The sequence below is a fragment of the Chrysemys picta genome, chromosome 3 (assembly GCF_011386835.1).
Source record: "Chrysemys picta bellii isolate R12L10 chromosome 3, ASM1138683v2, whole genome shotgun sequence".
In the NCBI taxonomy this organism is placed as follows: domain Eukaryota; kingdom Metazoa; phylum Chordata; order Testudines; family Emydidae; genus Chrysemys; species Chrysemys picta.
Window position 1 is genome coordinate 105,645,737 of NC_088793.1, and position 23,182 is coordinate 105,668,918.

The following is a 23,182-nucleotide window of genomic DNA, read 5'->3' on the forward strand; positions in this document are numbered from 1 at the left end:
TACCCTAACCATTATATGCTGTAGTTCTTCATAATTTGTAGGCTCTCCTGGGCAGGTTCAGTGTCTTCCTGTGCATGTTGGCCGTGAATTATTGTGCTATCAGAATATAAATGAAGAATAATAGAAGTCCTATTAATATTAAATAATACATTTGAAAGTTACTTTCCCACCCTCCACTTGCTTCAAAATTCTATGGCAATGGAGTGTAGTTTGAGGTATTTTATCACTCCCTTTCCTTCCTATCCCCAAATAGAATTAAATACAATCACCATGTTTGAAACAAGACACAGATGACCATCATTTATTGAGTATGGTTAGCATCATGAACATATCTGCAACAGCTTATTCCTAAACAGATGAACTGCATGTGCATCAATTGCACACTGTCACTTTTTTATACAAAATATTTTCTAAATTTTTTGGCCAGGAAGAACCATAATAATTAATTATAAAACTCTTCTGTCTAACCATTCTCAAGGGTTCATATATATGCTTTGGATGTGATTCTCCTCTCACTTTTATTGGTCTAAATTAGGCGTAACTTCAGAGCAGTAAATGGAGTTACACTGCTGCAAAACTAGTGCAATATAAGAATCTGGTTGTTTAGCTTAACTTTTTCTAACTGTCCAAGACTTTTATCAAGGAAGACAAGGTTTCCTTCCTGCATCTCATATTTTATAGTGTGGAATACTATATACTCAGTGTGGCAGTTTTCATCATCTGCAGTATATAAAGAGAGAGGCACATTTATTACAAGGTAATATTCATCTTAGAAAACAATATCATGACTTCAATGAGAGTTCTTGTTTGATAAGGATAATAGGATTTCGTCCATAATTTTTTCACCTAAAGCAAAAAATGGAATATTACAAAACCAAGATATATAACACAGAAAACAGCAAGGAAACTTCATTACTTTTCACATATTTTTAATGTTGCGGAATGTGATATATATCTGAAAATGTTTTATAAAATGTGGTTGTGTCTTGTTTTACAATCTTATGGTGGGAGGTTGTGTGAGAGTGTATTTGTGTGTGTGCATTTTATAAATGCATCACACACACACACACACACACACACACACACACACACACAAACTTTTGACTCAGAAAGTAATAGATCTAAATGAAAGAGCCCAATAAGAAAGGGATTTTGTTTTAACTTGTTTAATAACTCTAAATTCAAATTCCAGCAGTTCAATAGTATAGAGACAATTGGACACTATAGGGATGAGGGCCATAGGAGTAAATAGAGGTGAAATTCCCATGCCAGCTCTCGCCCTCTGATACCAGGTAAAAGGGATGGAATGGCATAAAGGGGCTCTAAAAGCCCTAGATTTGATGGGGGAAGAATTCCAGTGGTACAGGAACTGAAGAAGACAGAAGCAGGCTGTCCTTCAAGGACTCCTGAGGCGTTAGCATAAGCCCCGTGCCAAGGATGGGGAGGCGGGTCATGGGTGGAGCCACAGCACATAGGTCTATGGAGGTTTGGACAGTGCTGCTGCCCATAGGGCAACCTGGTGAGGCTGACATAACTTAAACAGTTCCTCAAGACTCTCTACGTTACAGCAGGGGTCTCTCCAGCCCTCAGAACAGCCCAGAATCTGAAGGGTGAAAGGATGGCTTAAAGCCACTTTTGTCCCCCTCCCGCAGTGTGCTAATCCTGTGCTACTCCGCCAAGTAGCAGCCCAGAATCTCACCCAGGATTTCTACACAGTGATAATACTTGACAGTTTATTTTTCTTCTTATTCTGGGTCACCTTTGACAATTTAGCAACTAAACTATGCAACAAAAGCATTGAGAGAAATGAAAATGGCCTGTTAAAAACAAGGAAGTAGTTTTCTCTATCTTGTCTCTGACTCTAAGGGCTATATTTTTTATGAATAAAAGAGGAAACAAAGTTACAAAGTGGTGACTGAATTATTGGCAATGGTGGCACAAAGTGGGTAGGCAGGTTTTGTAAGCAACCAAATATCAGTTTTCAGGTTAAACTATACCACATATCATGGTATCTGGTTTTCCTGAGCTGCTTGGCCTCAGGGAACCAGGGTTTGTGTTGTCTGGCCCCATAACTGATTCCCTGATGAATTAAAAGGCTTGTTTGAACTTAAATAAAAACACAAATGCTTGAAACACCAATACCAGACCCACCCCACCCCCCTATTAGTGGGAAGTAATGGAGCAATACAAAATGGTAGAATAATTAACCCTAACAAACCCACATCAAAGAGGAAAATTCAGAACAATTTAGATCTTCTATTCTAAACTCCAACACTATATTTCTACTTGCATAAAAAAGTTTCCAAGCCTTTCTACTAATTCCTGGTTATAATACTCTGTAAAAATAAGATAGTCTGTATGTATCTCTGGAATCTAAATATCAAAACAACAGTAAGGCACCTTTCCTGTTGTTTCTAGTATTTATGGGGAAGTATAAAAATATGTGGGCTTGACGTTGCCCAGGATCTCATCTTCGTAATTCGGGAGGCAGCAGAAGAAGAACCCCAGGCCTATTTCCATAATGGTGGTGGTCCAAGCAAAGCCATAGGCCCAGCTGAACATATTGACTCCTTCCATGTCAATTTCATTTGTGTACTTCACTGGATAAATGACCAGGGCCATGATCGAGAACACAGCTGAAGAAAGAGAAAAGACAACAACAACAAAAAGTCAGAATGAGTGATTAAACTGGTATCCATTAAAGTTTCTGCCTTGATGTTATCTCTAGCCAAATCCACCTTTGTTTTAGAGGTTTGAGGATTTACTACTTGGATGGACTTTCCATTGATTTTAATTGACATTTCCAAGTGCCGAGTGGCTATAGAACTGGGCATAGACTCCTTTGTTTGAAGAGTCAAATAAGGCATGTATCAATTTTACAAGTACCATTTTAAAAGGCAACCTTTTCCTCCTACACAGTCTTACCAGCAACAAAGAGCAAGCCTCCAATTCCTCGTACGAAGTTGAACCGAAGTGTATCAATGGAGAATGCTATGATGGCCAGGGCAAAACAAATGACCAGAATGATATAGCCAACAAGGAATGTGGCAGCAGCAGCTCTCCCCCAGGCTGAAATCAGAAAGAAAACATATTATGAAGGCAACAACGCATTAAGTTAGATTCATGCCTGCCTTAAAAATGAAGTGTTTTCATTTCAGACAAATGTGAGAAGACGGTAAACTCTCAAGGAGAGAACATAGCCACCTACTCTCCTTTGACTGGTTTAGAATGTACAAAGTGGTTCTGATCCAGCAGAGAGTTAATGCATAATATATGATGTTTAAACAAACATTAATTCTGAACAGTATGTTATTGGAATGTCAAGGAATTTCAATATTAAGTATTAAGCACTGAGGCAGAAAAAGCAGAATGTAAGAATACTCAGATAACAACCTTATCTTATTTCACTAAAACAGGCCATTTGTTCAGCAAATGGCAGTCATGGCTCTGTTATATATGTCTATCATGGCACCAATGGGTTTTATGCATAAGCATCAAATGAAGAGGAGGCTCTTCCTCAAAGGCAACTTAAAATCTTCCATTTTAAAAAACTGTCTATATTAGCATACCATGCTGGTATGTGAACATAAAAGTTTGGCATTATTTGGCAAATCTATACATCAGACACAAACAATCAGGATAGATCATGACCCTAAGATTTGCATGTGGAGGGTACCTTTCATGTATGTCTGTTCCTCTGGCTCAACCACCAGGTCTTTTAGCATAGTAATGACTGCTTCACTTTCAGTAAGCAACATTGGTGATTATAGAAATAACCTGTAGCCAGACCCATAGGTCCTAACTCAGGTGAGTTCTCACTAAAATTAATAGGTATTTGGATGAGTAAGGACCCAAGAATTTGTCCTACCGCACATAAGATCCAGTTGGATCTTAAATTCAATTTCTGTCATGTCATATGTTTATTTATAGCTACATGTCCCAGATCACTACAGAGATTCTTGCTCTAGTGGTAAGATTTTCAAAATTTCTTTCCTGTGATGTTCTGTTAAATATGACACTGATTACTTTATTATGTGTTCACTTCTTGAAATGCATCTGTAATATTGGCACAATGAAAGGAGTGCACACTACATAAAAGCAGCACTAGAGTACAAGAAATGGACCTGTGCTCATATGGGCTGCATTCTTTTTTCCCCTTAAAAGAAGCAAACAAATTACATGCAACCCTGTTAATGCAATATAAGATGATGCAGTTTAAGAATCACACAGTACAAGGATATGCAGAAGTTAAGGTTCCCATAACAGTGTTACCTGTATTTCTTGCAGCAAGTATTTCCGCTTTACTTTTTAAATCATGCTACATTATGTTTTATTACAGTATGCCATATAACCTACAGGATGTGCAATGTGGTAGAGTTAACAATGATTCCTGTGGCAGTCAAATGTGCACCCAGAAGGTTGCATTAATGCAAACTTTTGAATTTAAATTTATAAAATCTCAATGCAGCTATTTCTGAGGTGATATAATAATTAACTAACACCAGGGACTGTACCAGCAATAGAACTAATTCAGCAGCAAAAAGGCTGTAAAGCTGCTTTAACCAGGTAGCTAAGGATTCTCCCCAGCATGAGGGAATCCCTAAGGACATGTCTACTCTGCAATTAATCACCCATGGCTGGCCTGTCTCTGCTGACTTGGTCTCATGGGGCTCAGACCAAGGGACCGAGGTTCTAGGACCCCATGAGAGGGAAGGGTCCCATAGCCCAACCTCCAGCCAGAGCTCAAATGTCTACACCGCAAATAAACAGCCCCTTAGCCCCTGTCCTGTGAGCCTTAGTCAGCTGACATGAACCAGCCATGGGCGTTTGATTGCACTGTAGACATACCAAGCTTTACATACCTTAGGGCAGACGTGGGCAAACTATGGCCCATGGGACCGTCTTGCCCGGCCCCTGAGCTCCTGGCCGGGGAGCCTAGTCCCTGGCCCCTCCCCCGCTGTCCCCCCCTGCAGCCACGCCGCCGCACGGGCCACACTCTGGCCCGCTGCTCCCGCTGGGCAGCATGGGGGATGCTGCTGACTGGCTGGGTGTCATGGCTGCGAGCTCCTGCTGATGGTAAGGGGGTGCTGAGCAGGGTGGTTGGGTAAGGGAGCGGGAGGTCCTAGGGGGCAGTCAGGCAAGATGGGGCAGTTGGATGGGGCGGAGGTTCTGGGGGGGCGGTCAGGGAATGGGGAACAGGGAGGGTTGGGAGTGGGAGTCCTGGGGGGCCTGTCAGGGGGCAGGGAGCGGGGAGGAGGGTTGGACAAGGGGGTGGATCCCAGGGGGCAGTTAGAGGAGGAGGGTCCCAGGAGGGGGTAGTCAGGGGACGAGGAGCAGAGGGTGGTTGGATAGGGGGTGGGAGTCCCGGGGAGGGTGTCAGAGGGCGGGAGTGTGGAGAGGGATCAGGGCAGTCAGGGGATAGGGAGCAGGGGGGTTGGATAGGGGGCAGGGGTCCCAGGAGGGGGGCGGTCAGGGGACAATGAGCAGGGGGGGTTGGATGGGTTGGGGGTTCTGAGGGGGACAGTCAGGGGGCGGGAACTGGGAGGGGGCAGCTAGGGGGCGGGGACCAGGCTGTTTGGGGAGGCACAGCCTTCCCTACCCAGCCCTCCATACAGTTGCACAACCCCGATGTGGCCCTCGGGCCAAAAAGTTTGCCCACCCCTGCCTTAGGGTACGCCAACTCTACGTCATCTCACCCAGCATAGGCAGTCTGTCAGTTTATGGCCAGGTGAGGGGGACGTTGTCACTGTGTTGCTATGCTTCAGCAAGCTCCAGATGGTGTAATGGCCCTTCGGGCTTTTAAGTGGCTCTCACTTTCATAGTGGGCCAAACCAATCCCCAGCAACACTGGTGACTGGGAGCATGCGGCAGTGGCAGTGAGCCATTCTCCTCACTCAGCTTCCAAACCAAGCATAGCACAAACGGGGGGGGAGGGGGGGGATTCTGACCCAATCCTCTGGTCTATCTCCCTTTCTCTCAACAGTTCATGAAGGTTGTGACCATCTCCCATTGCTTTATGACCCATGTTCCATTTCTATTCATTACATTTCACTAATTCCCCCCCCCCATTATAAAACTTTTTTCTCCCTTCCCACCCCTAGTGCCAGCTGAACCAAGTGCCCTGAGGGGCCCCTGCCATTTGGCTGGGGAGGGGTGGGGGTGGGACTCTCTCATCCACCCTGCTCCCCACCTCTTTATGCCACTAACTAGTTTTTTCTCCCAGTAGTATTGCAAATGCCATGACTCTGTAGGTAGGCACATTGGGAGAGACTGGCATACTCCCTGCCTTAAGGGAGTTGGCTATATGGCAAGAACAAACATGCTCATTGCAGGATTCTTACATCTTATGCATTGCTTAGTCACATAACCATTGCAGATTTCTAACTCTTTAGCAGAGGACATTTTTAAATCAAGATTTTAAAAATTCAGTTTTGAAGATGTAAAGACTTCAAGATGCTGTGCTCAAACTAAATCTAAGCTGCAGAATGCTACATCAGAGATTTAGTCTAAGAACAGACTTTTTGTTAATTAACTCTATTAACAATTTTGATATATATCCTAATTTTGTGTTTCAATAGGGTCATGAAGATTTAGATTAACCTGGGGCCAGATTGTGACAGGGACCTGGATGTCACTGTCAACAGCTCAGTGAAGATCTCTGATCAACATGTACCTGCAGTCAGAAAAACGAACAGGGTAGGGGGCATAAGGAATGAACAAGAGAATAATACAGAGAAGATTATAATGCCTTGATATAAATCCTTCGGAATGCTGTGTGCAACACTGGCCCCCCTGTCTGTTAGAGGATATTGCAGAACTGGTGGGGATTCCAAAAAGAGTAACAAGAATGACTGAGGGAATGGAAAAAAACTCTCCTATGAAAGGAGATTGAAAACACTGGGATGTTTTCCTCAGAAAGGAGATGAACAAGAGAGAACATGATAAAGGTATATTACAATGATGCAAGGTTTAGAAAAGGTAGATCAGGATCTTCTGTTCTCTCTCATAACTCTCTCTGTCTCTGTCTCTGTCTCTCTCTCTCTCTGTTCTTCTGTTCTTCATAACAAGAACAATGAAATTTAAAGGTGGGAAATTCAAAATTGATAAAAGAAAAAACTTGTTCACAAACTGTGTGATTAATTCACTACCACAGGAAGTCACTGGGGTCAAGAACTTAGTAAGATTCAAAAAGGAATTGAATATTTAGGATAAAGAAAATCAAGAGTTATAATAATTAATTATAACAACAATTTTAGAAGGGATATTGAAACTTGTGCTTCAGGCCTTAAGCCAATCTCTACCTATTAGAGAGCAGGAGGATACCTAAGATGGGGTCCAAATATCTTGTACTTGCCTACTATGGGTTTCTTACACCTTTTTCTGAGGCACCTGGCACGGGCCACTGGCAGAGACGGGATACTGGATTAGATGGACCATGGGTCTGATCTAGTGAAGCAATTGCTATTTGGCTTTAAGTAACAACACAGTAGAATAACAGGCAGTAAAACCAGATGGCCCCCTGCACAGTCACTTTAGTGCTTCCTGCATTGCGGCTGGAGCCTGAGGGGTGGGCCATGAGCAGGTAGGCAAGGATGGTATGGGAAAAGAACCAATAAAAGTTATTTCCCTCTGAAAAAAGAGGGAGTAAAGAAAGAATTTTGACTCCCTGGGCGCCTTGCAGAAGACACAGAGCAAAGGCTCAATCTAGTTTAAAACTCATTGGGCCAAATCCATCTCACATGTAACGCCACAATTTAGTGGGGTTGAAAATGATGAGGTTGCACTAGAGTAAATGAGGGCAGAAATTGGTCCTAAGTTTTTCACATTATTTAGTATCCACTGTGTTTTTATGTTTTGCTTTAACACATGGGTAAAGTATAAATACCTATGCAAATGTTAACACATTTCATGGAAATGTGGAATCCAGTCAGGTCACAGACTCAGTATACATGAGACAGAGAGGTCACAGGTTCTAGTCCAGCCCATTTAAAACTGAAACTAAACAAAACACAGCGAGAGCAGCAGTTTACTTAGCTTTCAGGATGTCAAGCTAAGTCCATAAAAACACACAACTATTTGCCTGAGATCAATCAAGCAGCTGAGAGAACTGTAGAGTAATTTTTTGTGTATGTTTAAAGGTGGTCAGCAGAGGAAAAAAAAAACAGAAATTTATCTCAGAGAATCCCTAAATACTAGAGCTGGACAAAAAAAGATTTTCCTATCCTGTGAGAATTTTCAAAATTTTAAGTTTTTCCATCCTAAATCAGGACAAAAAATCAAAATCTCAGATTGTCACCAACTGAAAATCCAAGAAAAATTTTGGAATGGGTTGATCGAAATGTGTTGTTTCAATTTTGACTTTTATAAATGCAATATATGTGTATTTTACTATAAAGCAATGTAAATTTTGAAACAAACAGAATTTTCAAACAAAAAATGAAAAAAAAAATCATTTAGAAAAATTTGAAATTGAACATTTTGAAACTTTTTTCAAAAGTGGAAATTTGTCTAAACTGATCCTTTCCTGCAAAAAGTTTTGGTGAATTGGCATTTTCCAATGTACATCAGCATTCTAAAATGATATCATCATTTGAATGGCATGTCTGCTAGTTCCTTCTTGTTTCTCTCTACAACCAAATCAAAGAATGTGTATGATAATTATTAAATGCCAGGAAACTATATACTTTCCAGTCTTAAAATCTCATTACAACTGGCAATGTTTATAAGTTTTTGTCTTTGGAAATGGGGAAGGCCTTGTATTAGGACAAGTAGAAGAGAACCCAAATCTTTATTTTCATATAAGCAGAGTGAGGAATGGTCCTTCTAGCTATATTTGTTTGATTTGTGGATGGTTAGGCTATCCAAAGGAAATGTTGTAGCAACAGTGTAACTGGGAATCCGAGTATTCTTTGATAAGGCAAGTCTTCAGTCAAATGTAGATTTAAGACTTTTATTAGGGATTCAGAGCTACTAGGAATGTTGCTTTCTGATTTTCCTGACTTATCTCCTCATGTATTTCAGTTTTACATACAATTGAAGAGCTGTTTTCTATACAAAAGGATGTAAATTTAATTTGGGATAATGTCTGCCCAGTGATGTCTTATATTCAAAACCTTGAAACCCACACTGAATTTTTTTTTTACATGTTTGTTTTCCAAATTTTCTGTGATAACACAAGGGCCACAACACATTGAAAATACACCTCATAACCTAATTGCCTTGTACAAAACAAACCAAAGATTCCGGATTCTTGTGTACTAGCCCACATTGTGTACAAGTATTCCCATCCACACCATTCCATCCCCTCACTGTGTTTATTCATGGCATGGGTACTCCACTTCATGTGAACTACCAAGTACCCTAGGCCTGGCTCATCAGCATGAAATCATGAACAGCTCCGATATCTATCTCCTTGTCTGATTAATAAGAGCCCAATTCCTCAACTTTTAATTCCTTCTGCCCTGAAGCTGAAGACATAATCAGCATTTAAAAGAAAAATAAATCTATTGTCAGCTGTTCATACATCTCAGCAATTATTTATATTATCATCAAATTATCATTTTAATAGGAGTTGTTCAGTCAACAACCTCTGCAGTTCCTGCATGACATTGTGGTGAGTGACACAGCTGTGTTAAACAAGGGTAGCTTTAATTTAAAAAAATGGAAGATGATATGAAATGCCAAACCTGCACTGAAAATGGAATAATACTTTGATCCTAAGAGCATCCCAATGTCAGAGGGCAAGGGGATCTAGCAGTGAGTCTCAGCTGGCCTAAGCAGCGGAGTGTACTCCAACTCATTGTTGTCATAATCTGTATCTAACTGATGTAAGGTATCATATGCTAACTGGTTACATGCTGGTCATTAATATTGTTGCCTGGTGTATGTACAGGTGATATATGAAAAACTATAAATGTGCTGGAACTATGTTCTTAAAATGTGTTTGGCAGGTAAGGCTTGAGGGACCCCACCCTAGATCAAGGAGTGTGATTCCGCCTGCTCGAATGTGTCTTCAGTGTAAACTGAGCAAGGAGAGACAATAGAAATACATTTACTAAGATGTAAACAAAGCCATCAAACTAGTGAGTGGGGGAGACAGCCACTTAACTATCCCAATGAGGTGAGGGGACAAGACAGCCAACAAAGCACTCTCCACACTGGCGCTTCTGTCGCTGTAACTTGTATCTCTCAGGAAGGTGTTTTTTTCACGCTCCTGAGCAACCTAAGTTTTGCCAACATAAGTGGTACTACAGACATGGCCTAACTGCTGGTAATCAGGGGCTTCTCAAACTCAAAACAGACTCTTTCTCATTAAAAGCAAACAGACCTTCACCTTCTCATCATCTTTCTATTTCCAGACAGCATCATCTACATACTCATCAACATATTTGTTAAAAAATCCAGAATCCACAGTTTTGACATGCCTGAAGACCCTCCTCCTTTTGAGGGAAGCAGTTCAGTTTAGGAACATTTCAACTTGAAGAGTTTTTTGTTTGGTCAGGGTTTTTTCCCCCCACCATCTAGAGGGAGTGGTTCAGTTTCAGCTACTCACTTCGACATAAACACACTTGACATGTAGGAGCTTGATTTAGAAGGGAGTCCAAAAAAGCTTTGTGCTAATGAGAGATCCTCCCTGATGCTTAGTGCTAGGAAGGGAGCAACACGGGGTGTAGAAGAATCATCAAAGGGAGCAGCAGAGGAGTGAGTTCGGTATTAAAAGTAATGTGCATGCCAATGCCTCAGAATTGGCTTGATCAGGAGAAAGGCACTGAATACCCACAGTTCACAACAATTTCAACAGGAATTATGGGCATCCTCAGGATCAGAACTTAATTTTACATGTTTTGATGCTCAGTTTGATACATGATTTGTCTCGTTCCGTCTATTTTGAGCTAAATTTTAACTAGTGGGTTTTGGAAAAAAATGTGTAACATACTAATAAGCCAATTTATTGACTAAATATGTCAATTAATCCCAATGTAGCATGTTATATCTGTTTTCTAGCTGGTACTACTATTTGGACAGAAGACCTTGTCAAGGATTAAAGATGAGTTGATTAAAATAACCTACAGTTTAAAAGGGATCTTCTTCTTTTATAACTCAGCCTTACAAACAATGACTATTAAGCAAAATAGCAGTGTATCCTTTTTCCAAAGCTTGCTCGCACTCTTATATCTGGCTGAAGCACAATGGATTTACATCTCATTTCCAAAATCAAGAATTTTCAATCAGATAACTCTTAGTCTATAGTTTGCAGCAGAATATGAGCAAACTGTGTTCAGCAACCTTGCTGTGGCTAGCCTTAATTGCAGTGAAGGAGTTTCCCTGGGTAGGGAGTGGCTGTGAATTTGGAGCTAACTTTCTGATAGAAACTAAATCCTTCCCACCCAAGAAACAAAAAAGCCTACAGGGAGAGACATGATGCTGTTTGCTCATTTCTTCTCCCTGTGACTGAACAAGAAGGCGATATTAACAATTTTTGTTGCTGCACTGTTATTGGCTGTTGATAGGTTGGTTAACACGTGATTGGGGATTACAGAAAGAGTCTGTTATAGTTGTATATTTAGGTCCAGATTCTGATATTTTTACTCAATATAGATGCATCAAGGTCTAGTAGACAAAGCATTGGACTTGGTTTTAGGAGGCTAACAGTTCTATTCCTGTCTCTGGCCTTTTGGTGACTTTGGGCAAGTCACTTTGCTGCTCTGTGCCTCAGTTTCACCTACTGTAAAATGGGGATAATTGATGCTGACCTTCTTTGCAATATATTGGTGAAAAGCACTGCATAAGAGCTAATTATTATTACTCTTATTGGATAGCAGCTTCCTCTGTAGCTAGCTCCAGAGACTTCAGTGGAATTGCTTGTGGAGGAAGGCTCTATTCAGTGTCAGTAAAGGCATACGAATCTGGCCCTATAGTTATCATCAAGCAGCACTTAGATCAAAATTAAATGTTATTTGCAACACATATATGTGTCACATATATATGTCTGCACATATTAATGCTTTCACCCATATAGCATGTACAGTGCCTCAAAGAGTCATACCCCTCCCCCCCCCACACACCTTCCTAACTCCCCTCAAACTGATTTAAAATCCAGTGCATTAAATGGTATGAGAGTTTCCAGATCAGCTTGGACCTTCTTTACCATGATAGTGTAAAGTCATTCCTCCTCTAGTAAATGTCTAGCTGTGGTCCAAGTTCTCTTCCTGCTAAATTGGGCTAAATCCTGCAGTTCTTACTCAGTCAAAGCTGACTAATTTGAAACCATTGCGATTTTTGACTGATCAAGAACTTTCTAAAGACACTTTGCAAAAGTTCCCAGGAGGAGCTTGGGAACACTATAATATTCTCCTTCAATCTTGTTCAAAATTGTTCAGAATAGATACCAGCTGTCAACAAGACTTGCCATGAAAAATGTGAAAGCATGAGACCATGTCTACACTAGCACTGCTGTCAGTATAACTGTTGTTGGTCAGGGGTGTGAAAAATCAGCCCTCTGACCTACATAAGTTTCACCGACAAAAGCACCAGTGTGGACAGTGCTATGCCAACAGGAGCGCTCTCTCCCATAGGCATTGAGCGGCTACACGGGAAACCTTACAGCTGTGCAGTTGTGCCCCACTGTAAGGTCTGTAGTGTAGACATAGCCTGAGAGATTTTCTTGTTTGCTTGTTTACCCTCCCAAAGTCATTCGAAGTCAACCTTATAATGGGACTTATATCCAGCTCTTACTATGGAGGAATCCGAAGAAGTGGGCTGTAGTCCACGAAAGCTTATGCTCTAATAAATTTGTTAGTCTCTAAGGTGCCACAAGTACTCCTGTTCTTTTTATGGAGGAATCATCATCACTCCATCCTGTCAGATTCTCTGAAGAGATGACCCAACTAAAGAAAAACGACAATGCGGTACCGTTTTTACCCACATCCATTCATAAATCCTCAGCAGTTACCTCCTGTGTGAAAGGTTAGGAAAAGTAACTGAATGGTGCATGCTTAAAAGAGTTCATTTTCTGAGCCTGCAAAGTGCTGGGATCTCTGCAAGGTCTTGATTGTCCTCAACTGCCTCTATTTTCATATGGTAGCTGAGAGCCCTCAGCATCTCACACCATCAGCACTGTTTTAGCCAATTTGACTGTAATTGATTATAAAGGGAAGTGATTTGATTATAAAGAGTATTTGTTGCCCTGAGAGACTCTTTGTAAAGTTAGTTACCCAACTAAGGAAATAACTTATTTAGCAAAGGTTCTGATGAAATGCACCTGGCAATAATTGTGTAAAAGGGTGAACTGTGAAATGATAAAAAAAAAGTATATCAGTAATTGCAAATGAGGAATATGAACTGCCATCCTGTGGGCCTGATTCCCCTCTCTCTTACTCCAGTGGAGTTACTCCTGTAAGCAAGAGGAAAATCAAGTCATGTCTGTTCTTTTCTTCCCTTCTTATCAGAGTTCCTTAAGAACAATATAACTGAAACATTTTCAGTATTGTAACTATTACATTTAACTAGGAGCCCATTTTTTTCTACAAAAAGAAGAACAGGAGTACTTGTGGCACCTTAGAGACTAACAAATTTATTAGAGCATAAGCTTTCGTGGACTACAGCCCACTTCTTCGGATGCATATAGAATGGAACATATATTGAGGAGATATATATACACACATACAGAGAGCATAAACAGGTGGGAGTTGTCTTACCAACTCTGAGAGGCCAATTAATTAAGAGAAAAAAAAAACTTTTGAAGTGATAATCAAGATAGCCCAGTACAGACAGTTTGATAAGAAGTGTGAGCATACTTACAAGGGGAGATAGACACGTCTGCTACTCTGAAATTAGTCTCTAAGGTGCCACAAGTACTCCTGTTCTTCTTTTTGTGGATACAGACTAACACGGCTGCTGCTCTGAAACCTGTCATTTTTTTCTAGCATTTAAAAGTCTAACTACTGTGTGAATAGTAAATTCTGTGCATGTTTTGTATCAAGGCTTGACCTTAAATAACGTAACGCTTTTTTGAGAGATGATTTGGAAAGTAGTGGGTGGCTAAGAACCTGTCCACTCAGCAATTGAAACTACCTAAAAACACACTAAACCTGTTTGTTTCAGGTTTTGGCTGTAGTATAGACAGGACAAAGTTCTTATCTTCAATTTGCCCTGCAAATAAGGGGCGGGAGGGTTGTCCTGTGATTAAGCAAGTGGACTGGGGCTCTGATGGGGATTCCATTTCCAGCTCTACCACAGAATCCCTCTGTAAATCTGGCCAAGACACAATCACTCTGCCACAGGTCCTCCATAAAATGGAGATACTAATGCTACCCTACCTTGCAGACGGACTGAGAGGATTAATTCATGAATGTTAGTAGGTTTCCACTTACTACTGTGGTGACGATCATGGAAATAACTAGACTAGAACATGTATGCAGTGTTGTTGTAGCTGGGTCGGTCCCAGGATATTAGAGAGTGACCTGAAGCAAAGCTCTGTGTAGCTCAAAAGCTTGTCTCTCTCACTAATGCAAGTTTCTCTAATAAAAGATATTAGCTCACCCCCTCTAGAACAGAACAATTCAATAAAGATTCTGCGAGAGATTTGCAAGGAGGATGAAAGTGGAGAATTTTGCCCACATTATTATTATTTGTATTACTGTAGTACTTAGGGATCATGGATCAGAGCATCATCATACTAGGCATTGTACAAACATGTAACAAGAAGACAGTCCCTAACTTACTAAGAGAAAGAGATGTTGTACAAAGAAAGCTGCTGAATTATCCCGTTGTGTTGTTTCATATAAATCCATGATCTCCTAAAATTGACCTCTGTGCTGCAAATAGCATTTATTCTTATTGATACAAAAATTCGACTGGTATTAACAGGCCTTGTATGTTGGCAGTGGAGTCACTAAAGGAGCAGTAGCTCCACATTATCATACCTAGGTTCAGAGGTTGGCTTGAACCAAAGCCATATATATGAACATCCTGGAATGTAGGGAAAGTTTAGATTCAGATCTGGATAATAACTTTATGGCTCAAGACTATCTGTTTCAAATACATTGCTCTTTGTTACAGTTTTATTTCAACCACACTCCTTCAAAGTAGTACACAATATATGCTGTGGTCAATGTACTCCACTGACAGATAGAAAACCTGGTTCTCATGCCACTCAGTGCTGAGAAAGGCTGTTCCCTCAATCTGGCAATATGAAAAGCCCCATAATGTTCTGCTCATGGTGATTTATTGAACTAAGTAGAAATGAAGTCTCCTGTGTGTTAATTTGGGGTCAGATTCTGGCTGCTCATCCACCGTGGTGAGATGTGGAGATGGAGCTAGCCAATGGGAGAAGCCGACCAGAGGGGGGTGAGAAAAGTCCCACCAATCTTTTGGAGATAAGCACCCAAGTTCGGACTGTGGAAAGGCACTTAGCTCTGGTGGTGATCCGTGAACTGGGTGAAGATAGGTGTTCAGCCACCTTAATTGCAAACAGAGCCTAAAACAAAATGGCCAGGGGAATGGATGACCTCCCTTACTACCATTATCCCGGGGGTACTCACCCAGGTTGTGGGAGACCTTCCGTTCAAGTTCCCCTTCCTCCTGAAAGGAAGAAAGGATTTGCCATTTCCCAGGTGAGTGCCCCACGCACCAGGTTATAGAGATGTTCTAACTCTTTCATGGGCCCAATTAATATGTAATTAGTCAGTTGTTTAAAGTTGAACATGTTCAATAGTAGAGACAGGGGGGAAGCATGTCAAAGTATTCCATAGCCTAGTGATTAGGGCACTCACCTGAGGGAGATGACAGGTCCTTGTTCAAATTCCTTCTCCCCAAAAGGGGACAGGGCTGGGGCGGGTAGCGGTGGCAGCCGGGAGCCCGGGCCCTTTTAAATTGCCGGCCTTGGGAAAGTTGCCCCTTTTGCCCTCCCCGTCAGCAGCCCAGGGGGGCAAAAGGGGCAACCATGTTAAAACACTGCCACACCAGCACTTTAACATCGGCTGCGTATGGGCCGGTACTGGCTTCTTACCGGTACACCATACCAGCCTACTTTCACCCCTGGCTAAAGGTATAAGGGAGGTCATTCTTTGTCGCCCTCCATCCCCATGCTTGAGGGGCCTGATCTGGTAGGTGACCTATGAGCATGCCTACAGACTCGGGCTTCACACATGACTTAGGCAGCCCAACATCTATCCCTCCTGATTTGTGAATTGCTGGGGCTTAGGCAGGAGATAGGTGATGTGCTGGCCGCCACTTCCCGCATCATCCATTGGCAGGGAACGGCGATCCGCAGCCACTGGGAGCTGCGGAGCGCCGTGCCTGCGGACGGTCAACGTAAACAAAATGACTCACAGTCTGCCAGCAGTTCCTGATGGGTCACGTGCCGAAGGTTGCTGACCCCTGCTCTGTATAATGACTAGAATCTAGTATTGGATGGTATTTGCAAGTCACTGCAAATATTGAAATTCCACTTGGCATGTGCACAAGCACTGTGTGGATTTTTCAAGATCTGCAAATAAGCCTAACATTTCACACTAAATCTGAAGGACTTAAACCTGTGTTTGTCCTATGCATGGCATTTTTCATTGAAATTTATATAAGTTCTGCATGCCAAAGGACTGCAGTATCAGGCATAATATGAGAAGATAGAAAGATTGCATGTATTAAAGATTCTTTCATCTTATTGTGCACCATATTCAACTTAGCAAAACAGGAGCAATCATTTTCTAGCAAAAGGCAACAAGCATGTTCAAACATGTCAAAAGCCTGCAGCACAATACATTAAATATTTAAAAGGCTTTGGCTAAGGCTTTCGGAGGCATACCTTGTTCTGGAGAGCTCATATAGCCAAGAGTCAAGAAAATAAAAAGTTGTTGTGCCAGCTTTTGGGCCTGCACTAAATTATGGGTGGGGCAGAGAAGCTGGAAATCAAGCCAATAGGAGGGGAATAGGGAAGAAACAAGGAGTTCACTCACAAAAAATGTCAAATCACTTCTGCCCCCTTCTAGCTATATTGTCTTGCTTCATGTCTCCATGCTTATGAAAAGGGGAAATGTAATCATACTTGTGATGTGGTTTGTGATATTGGACACTTGACCGCCTTAACATTTTTGTATTAGTGTAGATAAAAGGAAACACACAAATAAAATGCATCTTTTATTAAAAACCTGATCATAGGTGCACCTTTTGCTTTAGTTTTCAGTCTACACCAATAGCAGGAGTTTATCACAGGTACAGGAAACCTACCATGATGCATTCAGGTAGAGGGCTATGGAGCCAAAAATCAGCATTCCCACTCTAGCCAAAAAGGATCAGTGGAAGGCAGTTTTGATTTCCAGCTCAGAGCTGGTCAATAAGAAATGGCATTGACTTAATCCAAAGGGCTCAGTTTGCCCATTCTCTCCAGCTCCAAAGCATGTTCCAGTACAGAGGGCGGAAGCATGAGCTTGTGATTAAAACCCAGGATTAAGAGCAGCCAGGAATTCTGAATTCAGTATCCAAATTTTGCCAAAGACTTCCTGTGCAACCTTAGGCAATTCATTTAGTCCCAAATTTTCAAAAGTGTCCATTAATCTGGGGTGCCCCACTTGATGCACCTATGGACTAGTTTTCAGAGACACTGAGCATGCAGAGCAACAGATGAAGTCAATGGGAGTGTAAAGTTGGACACCCAAAATTAGTAAACATTTTTTTAAAATGTGGACATTCACCTTCCTGTGCCTCAGTTTCTCCATCTATAAATAGGAGATCATATTTGCCTATTGTGTTTCGAGGATTCACAGATGTTTTTCAACTGACTTGAGATCCTCAGTTAGAAGGTGCTATAGAACTCCAATGCATTTGTCTGAGAAAAATACAAAAGCAGGGAAGAAAGACCATCATGAAAAGCCCAGGGCCAGCCTGGACCCTAAATTCCAACCCTTTGTCTGCGAGGGACATGGGTCCAGATCCACAAAGGAATTTGGGTGTTGCAATGCTGAGCTGAACTTTTAGGAGCCTAGAAAAATCACAGGAACAGCACCACAATCCACAAAGCCTGAATAAGGCACCTGGGCTCTCTGTACAATGAATGGGGAAATATAAGTGCCTTAGATGGTGATCCACAAAGGCAGGGAGCTGCCTACACTAGCCAATGGAGATGCCAACCAGAAAGGGTGTGCTAAGCTGTGCCCGTCTCTTGGAGAAAGGCGCCCAAGTCCAGCTGCAGGGAGGCGCCTAGCTCTGCTAGTGATCCACAAACTGGGGGAAGATAGGCATTCAGGTACCTAAATGCAAGCCAGGCCCAAAGCAAATTGGCTGGGGAGGACCTGCCTTACAACCTTTAGCTTACTGGATAGGTACTCACCCAGGATGCAGGAGGTCCCTGGTTTCAATCCTCCGTCCCCTTGAAGGGGAGAAGGGATTTGAATAGGGCTCAGCCATCCCGCCGGCAAGTGCTCTAATAACTAGGCTATAGTAGAGTCATTCTAAATCTTTTACTGGCCCAATTAATATATAATTATTCACTTGCTTAATTAAAGTGGAACAACTTTGAGAGGAGAGACTGAGGGAGCCCCACATCAGAATATTTCATAGCCTAGTGTCTACTAGGCCACTGACCTGAAAGAGATGACAGATCCCTATTCAAATCCCTGCTACCCACTCTGGGGTGGGGAGAAACATCCTAGGTGTGTTCCTTAACCACTGAGCTAAAGGGTTATTAGGGAGGACTGCCTCCTTTCCCCACAACTGCTTTGCGTGAACTCACCTGAGGGGCTGGATCTGACAGGTGTGATCAGAGGCCACCTACCAGATCAGGCACACAACTTAGCCATCTTGTTGCCTGTCTTTCTTGTAGTCATCTTGTTGACGTTCTTCTGTGAATCACTCTGGAAGACAGGCGTCCAGACGCCTACAGTGCTGCCAAAGTGCGCATGCTCAGGCCGGAGATAGGCACCCGCTTCCCTACAGTCAGGCAGCAGTGCACACATTCAGAGGAAAAAACATGGGCGCCGAGTGAATTTAGGCACCTACAGGATTGGGCAGCAGTGGGAGTTTTGTGGCTCATAGCGGTACCTAAAAAAGGGACATAGATTCCTGAGTCTGTGGGCTAGGTGCCTAAGTACCTTTGTGGATCACGTCCCTGGCACCTAGGGAGAAACAATACCATTGTGGAACTGATTAATATATCATTAATGTGGGATTGGGGAGGGGAAGGATACCCAAAGGGCACCAGGGGTAGAAACAGTCCCCAAATAGAGCAAATAGCAAACATGCTTGAAAAATCCCACTAGCCCAGAGTGAATAACTTCTTTCTGACTAGTGAATAAATCACCATTATCTTTTCATTACTATCAGTCAATGCAGAGCAGGGCCAGCAAGCACAATTTGTGCACGGATGGTGCATTTTCATGGCAGTTTTGGAAGGCTGAACCAAATGGACACTAACGGTCTGTGTCTCTATGGCCGTACACCTCGCACAGACATTTATACGTATAAGGTGAGCGTAACATGCTACTAGTCTGATTTGGTAGTATTTATACACACACTTTACACAGGCATAAATAAGTATACAAGCTGCAAAACAGTTGAGAACCAGGCAATTAGCCAAAGTGCCCTTATGACTTGAATTAACATTATCTATTTGGACTTCATCAGAGTCCAAACTTTTATCAAAATTCCTCCAACTATGAAAACCTTAATTCAGACCCTTCTCAAAGAAAAAAACACTTTCTCCTTTCAACATTTTGTTTCATAACCATGTCACAAGTGGTGTGGTGTGCTCCCTGATATAATTTTAGAGGCTCGTTCTGCAACCTGATATTTATTGTGGACATCTCTGCTTCACAGCTCCTTTTCTACATCCCAACAGTTCCTTGCCAGTGAAGGATGATCCGTCTTGTTAAACCCAAATTTACCCATACAGCTTGCTATTTATTTCTTTATGGACTTGGCCTGCAATAATTATTCACTTCTGGAAAGCAGAGATTGTTGTTATTTCTAAAGAAATTAATCTCACATGATTCAAATGTTCCCTGCACTATGTTTCCATATGTGTCTTTGTACCATGAACCTACATAACCTCTAGCCCTATGATAACAGCAATCATCCCTCTTTTTTTCCTAAAAAGATCACCCTTGTTCCACTCTTTCGCCAAAAAATGCTCCATGTATTTGAATGGTGAGCCCTATTTTATCCCACCAAACTGATGAGACGTGAGTTGAGTGGGGTAAGCTCAGTCACGTGACCTAGACTCACTAGGGGCTGCCACCCCCATTGCAGTCACTTACCATAGTCCATCAGGGAGTTGCATGTCCATTCAGGCTCATTGTCCAACTTTGTACAGCTTTCCCATAACGAGGCTTGATGCTGATAGGGCAACGTCTCCGACTCCAGCCAGCCCTTGCCGGCCAGCGCAATAAGGCCAAAGATGACCGCTATGCCTAACATCAGAGGCAAGATCCATCTGCACCTTGTGTAGTCAAGGCCATACGCCACCATCTTGTGGAATGGTCAGTGGCTTCTCTAGAAGCCAGGTGCACAAACGGATGAGTTTTTTCTGCTACAGACTCAGCAGCGTGGGACAAAGGTGTTTTATGAAGGCTCCTGAAGAGTGTGTGTATCTGTATGAATGTGTGAATGAGAGCAGCTTTTCAACTGGAACTGACACTGAAGGGGGGAGCTCCACCTAAATTCCAATGACTAAGAGCTGTAGCGGTGGCACCAGAAACCTGCTGAGCTGCACTGAAGTTGCAGGGCTGGGCTGGCTCATCTGCCTGGCTCCTCTTTCCTCTCTGCTGATTCGTAAACACATCAGGCACCATTACACTCCCTGGCCTAGGGCTTTTAACCCTTTCCTGGCTGTCACTTCCCACTAAGGAGCAACTTGGGTTAAACAAGATGCTTTTGCACTAGAGTGAGTGCAGGCAGCACAATTACACTAAAAGCTAAAAAACAATTTGCACTGTAAGCTCTTTTGTCATAGTTGCCTGAAACTTTCCCCTTTAAGGCTGAAATGTTCCATGCTGGGCCTCTGCTCCAAGGGCAAATCTTTTAAGCATGTTTCCTCACCCATCACTAAGTTAGGACAGTGAAGAAAATTTCTGACTCTTTCTTAGAAGAGCTATGGCAAAAATAAACAGCTGAAATTTGACAGTTATAATAGGGCATGGCTTGGAAATATTGAGGAGCAGTGCATGTTTCTATGGGGAGGAAATAGGCTTGATTTGACCACGCTCTACAAATATTCTCAGCAGGCACAGTACAATATTTGGGCCTAATTCTCCACTGCCTGAATGTAAAATGCTACTAAAACAGATTACTCCATTCACACTAGTGGTAACCTTTGCTTCCACTTTGCACGGAAGTAAGACTATATAATGTAGTGGAGAATTGGGCCCCTCTGGGATTGGGGACTGTGAGAGCCTGGGCAGGGTGCTGTGAAGCTGATGTTATGTTATGCACCACCAGTTGGAATGGACACAGAATAAAGCAGATCTTCTGCACCCACCTTAAGCACTGAGTGATCACTGAACACCATACAGCCTCCAGTAAGATACACATGTGCATGGCTAGATGCCATAACTCAGTGGTTCTCAACCAGGGGTATGCATGCCCCTGGGTTTACTCAGAGGTATTCCAGGGGGTACATCAACTCATCTAGATATTTGCCTAGTTTTACAACAGGCTACATAAATAGCACTAGCAAAGTCAGTACAAACTAAAATTTCGTACAGACAATGACTTTTTTATAGTGCTGTGCATACTGTACACTGAAATGTAAGTGCAATATTTATATTCCAGTTGATTTATTTTATATTTTTATATTTTATAAATTTTATAAATATTTTATAAATGGTAAAAATGAGAAAGGAAGCAATTTTTCAATAATGTGCTGTGACACTTTTGCATTTTTATGTCAGATTCTGTAAGCAAGTAGTTTTTAAGTGAGGTGAAACTTGGAGTACACAAGACAAATCAGACTCCTGAAAGGAGTACAGTAGTCTGGAAAGGTTGAGAGCGACTCCCATAACTGATGCATATTGAAATGGATCCACAGTGGTCTCCCGGTTTAAGCTAGAGAAACTTTTTGGGCAATTGATCAGCTAGTGAAAGGGCTCCACCTACTTCCGCGCTCCACAACCCATCAAAATGTTCCTCTGGCTGAGAGAAGTGGGCAGATGGCTGGGAGGTCAGCAATCCTAAATTCTGTTCCTACCCTTTCCACTGCCAATACCTACAGCTTCACTGGTGACAATTTCTGCAGCATGGTTGTGTATTATCAGAACAAAAAACTGCATCATATTGAAATGTGGAATTGCAGGGATGGCACAAACTACACTGAATTTAATATAAAAATAAATATGACAGGATAACTGTACTAATTGTATTGTTTATTTGTATTCATTAAGCTCTTCAACTTTTTAATTTAAATGGAATTGTCCCAAAAATTTCAGTCTACTGCAGAGCCCAGGGACCTTGCTGTAGAGTAGACGTTATCTTCCTGTTGGAGTGTGATCTCATAATGTATTGCAACCTTCATTATAGATTAGAGCATCGATTTTTATAGTGTGGTCTTGACACCTAGTTGAATGATTGGGGCTGTGAAGCTGTGACCGAAGCATCAAGGGCCATCAATGTTGAATGTCTCTTTCTATTGGAACAATGGGCTTTCTATCATTAAGGCCAAACCCATGACTAACAGGAGAGGTGAAATCAGACCAGGTGGGTGGGGTCTGCATTCAGGACTGCTTGTTATTTTTCAAAGACACTTAACTCTCTAGTGTGCATTGTTAACAATAAAGTGTCTGAGGCCTTGTCTACACTTGCAGATGTACAGCGCTGTGAGTTAAACCTGACTTCGTGCAGCTGAGTAGGGAAAGCGCTGCAGTCTGTCCATACTGACAGCTGCCCAGCGCACTGTCGTGGCCACATTTGCAGCATTTGCTGTGCCATTGGGAGCGGTGCATTATGGGCAGCTATCCCACAGAGCACCTCTTCCCATTCTGGTGCCATGGGTTGTGGGAAGGGGGCGTGGGTGCGGGGCATTCTGGGTCCTGTCCCAACGCCCCGTGATGCATCGCTTTGCATCCCAAAAATCCCTTTGTTTCCATCCACCTTTGGCGCCATCTTTCAACGGTTTCTGTGCAGCGCGATCTGTCTGCGGGAAATGGAGCCCGAACTGCTGAGGCGTATGCTGACGAGTCTTGCCAGCATGTCACGT

General features: G+C 42.3%; 1 protein-coding gene across 2 annotated transcripts; it reads right to left on the minus strand.

Annotated features, from left to right (window-relative positions):
- Positions 1 to 273: 273 nt before the first annotated feature.
- On the minus strand, positions 274 to 20,715 carry LOC101946049 (p53 apoptosis effector related to PMP-22-like). 2 transcript variants are annotated; one of them, XM_005280343.4, is made up of 3 exons: positions 20,250 to 20,715; positions 2,926 to 3,069; positions 274 to 2,636 (listed from the first exon to the last, which is right to left on the minus strand). In XM_005280343.4, the coding sequence occupies exons 1-3, from the start codon at positions 20,458 to 20,460 to the stop codon at positions 2,422 to 2,424; spliced, it is 570 nt and encodes a 189-aa protein (XP_005280400.1). In that variant the 5' UTR covers positions 20,461 to 20,715; the 3' UTR covers positions 274 to 2,421. The 2 variants fall into 2 exon arrangements, with proteins under 2 accessions (XP_005280400.1, XP_065446331.1); XM_065590259.1 differs by lacking the exon at positions 20,250 to 20,715 and adding an exon at positions 13,801 to 13,940.
- Positions 20,716 to 23,182: the final 2,467 nt, after the last annotated feature.

Excerpts from the sequence above, each read along its gene's own strand:
- LOC101946049 (XM_005280343.4), bottom strand. The coding sequence starts at position 20,460 with ATGGTGGCGTATGGCCTTGACTACACAAGGTGCAGATGGATCTTGCCT. Across the intron at positions 3,070-20,249 it reads CAACTCCCTGATGGACTATG|CCTGGGGGAGAGCTGCTGCT; the intron begins GTAAGTGACTGC and ends TTCTGATTTCAG. Across the intron at positions 2,637-2,925 it reads AGGCTTGCTCTTTGTTGCTG|CTGTGTTCTCGATCATGGCC; the intron begins GTAAGACTGTGT and ends CTCTTTCTTCAG.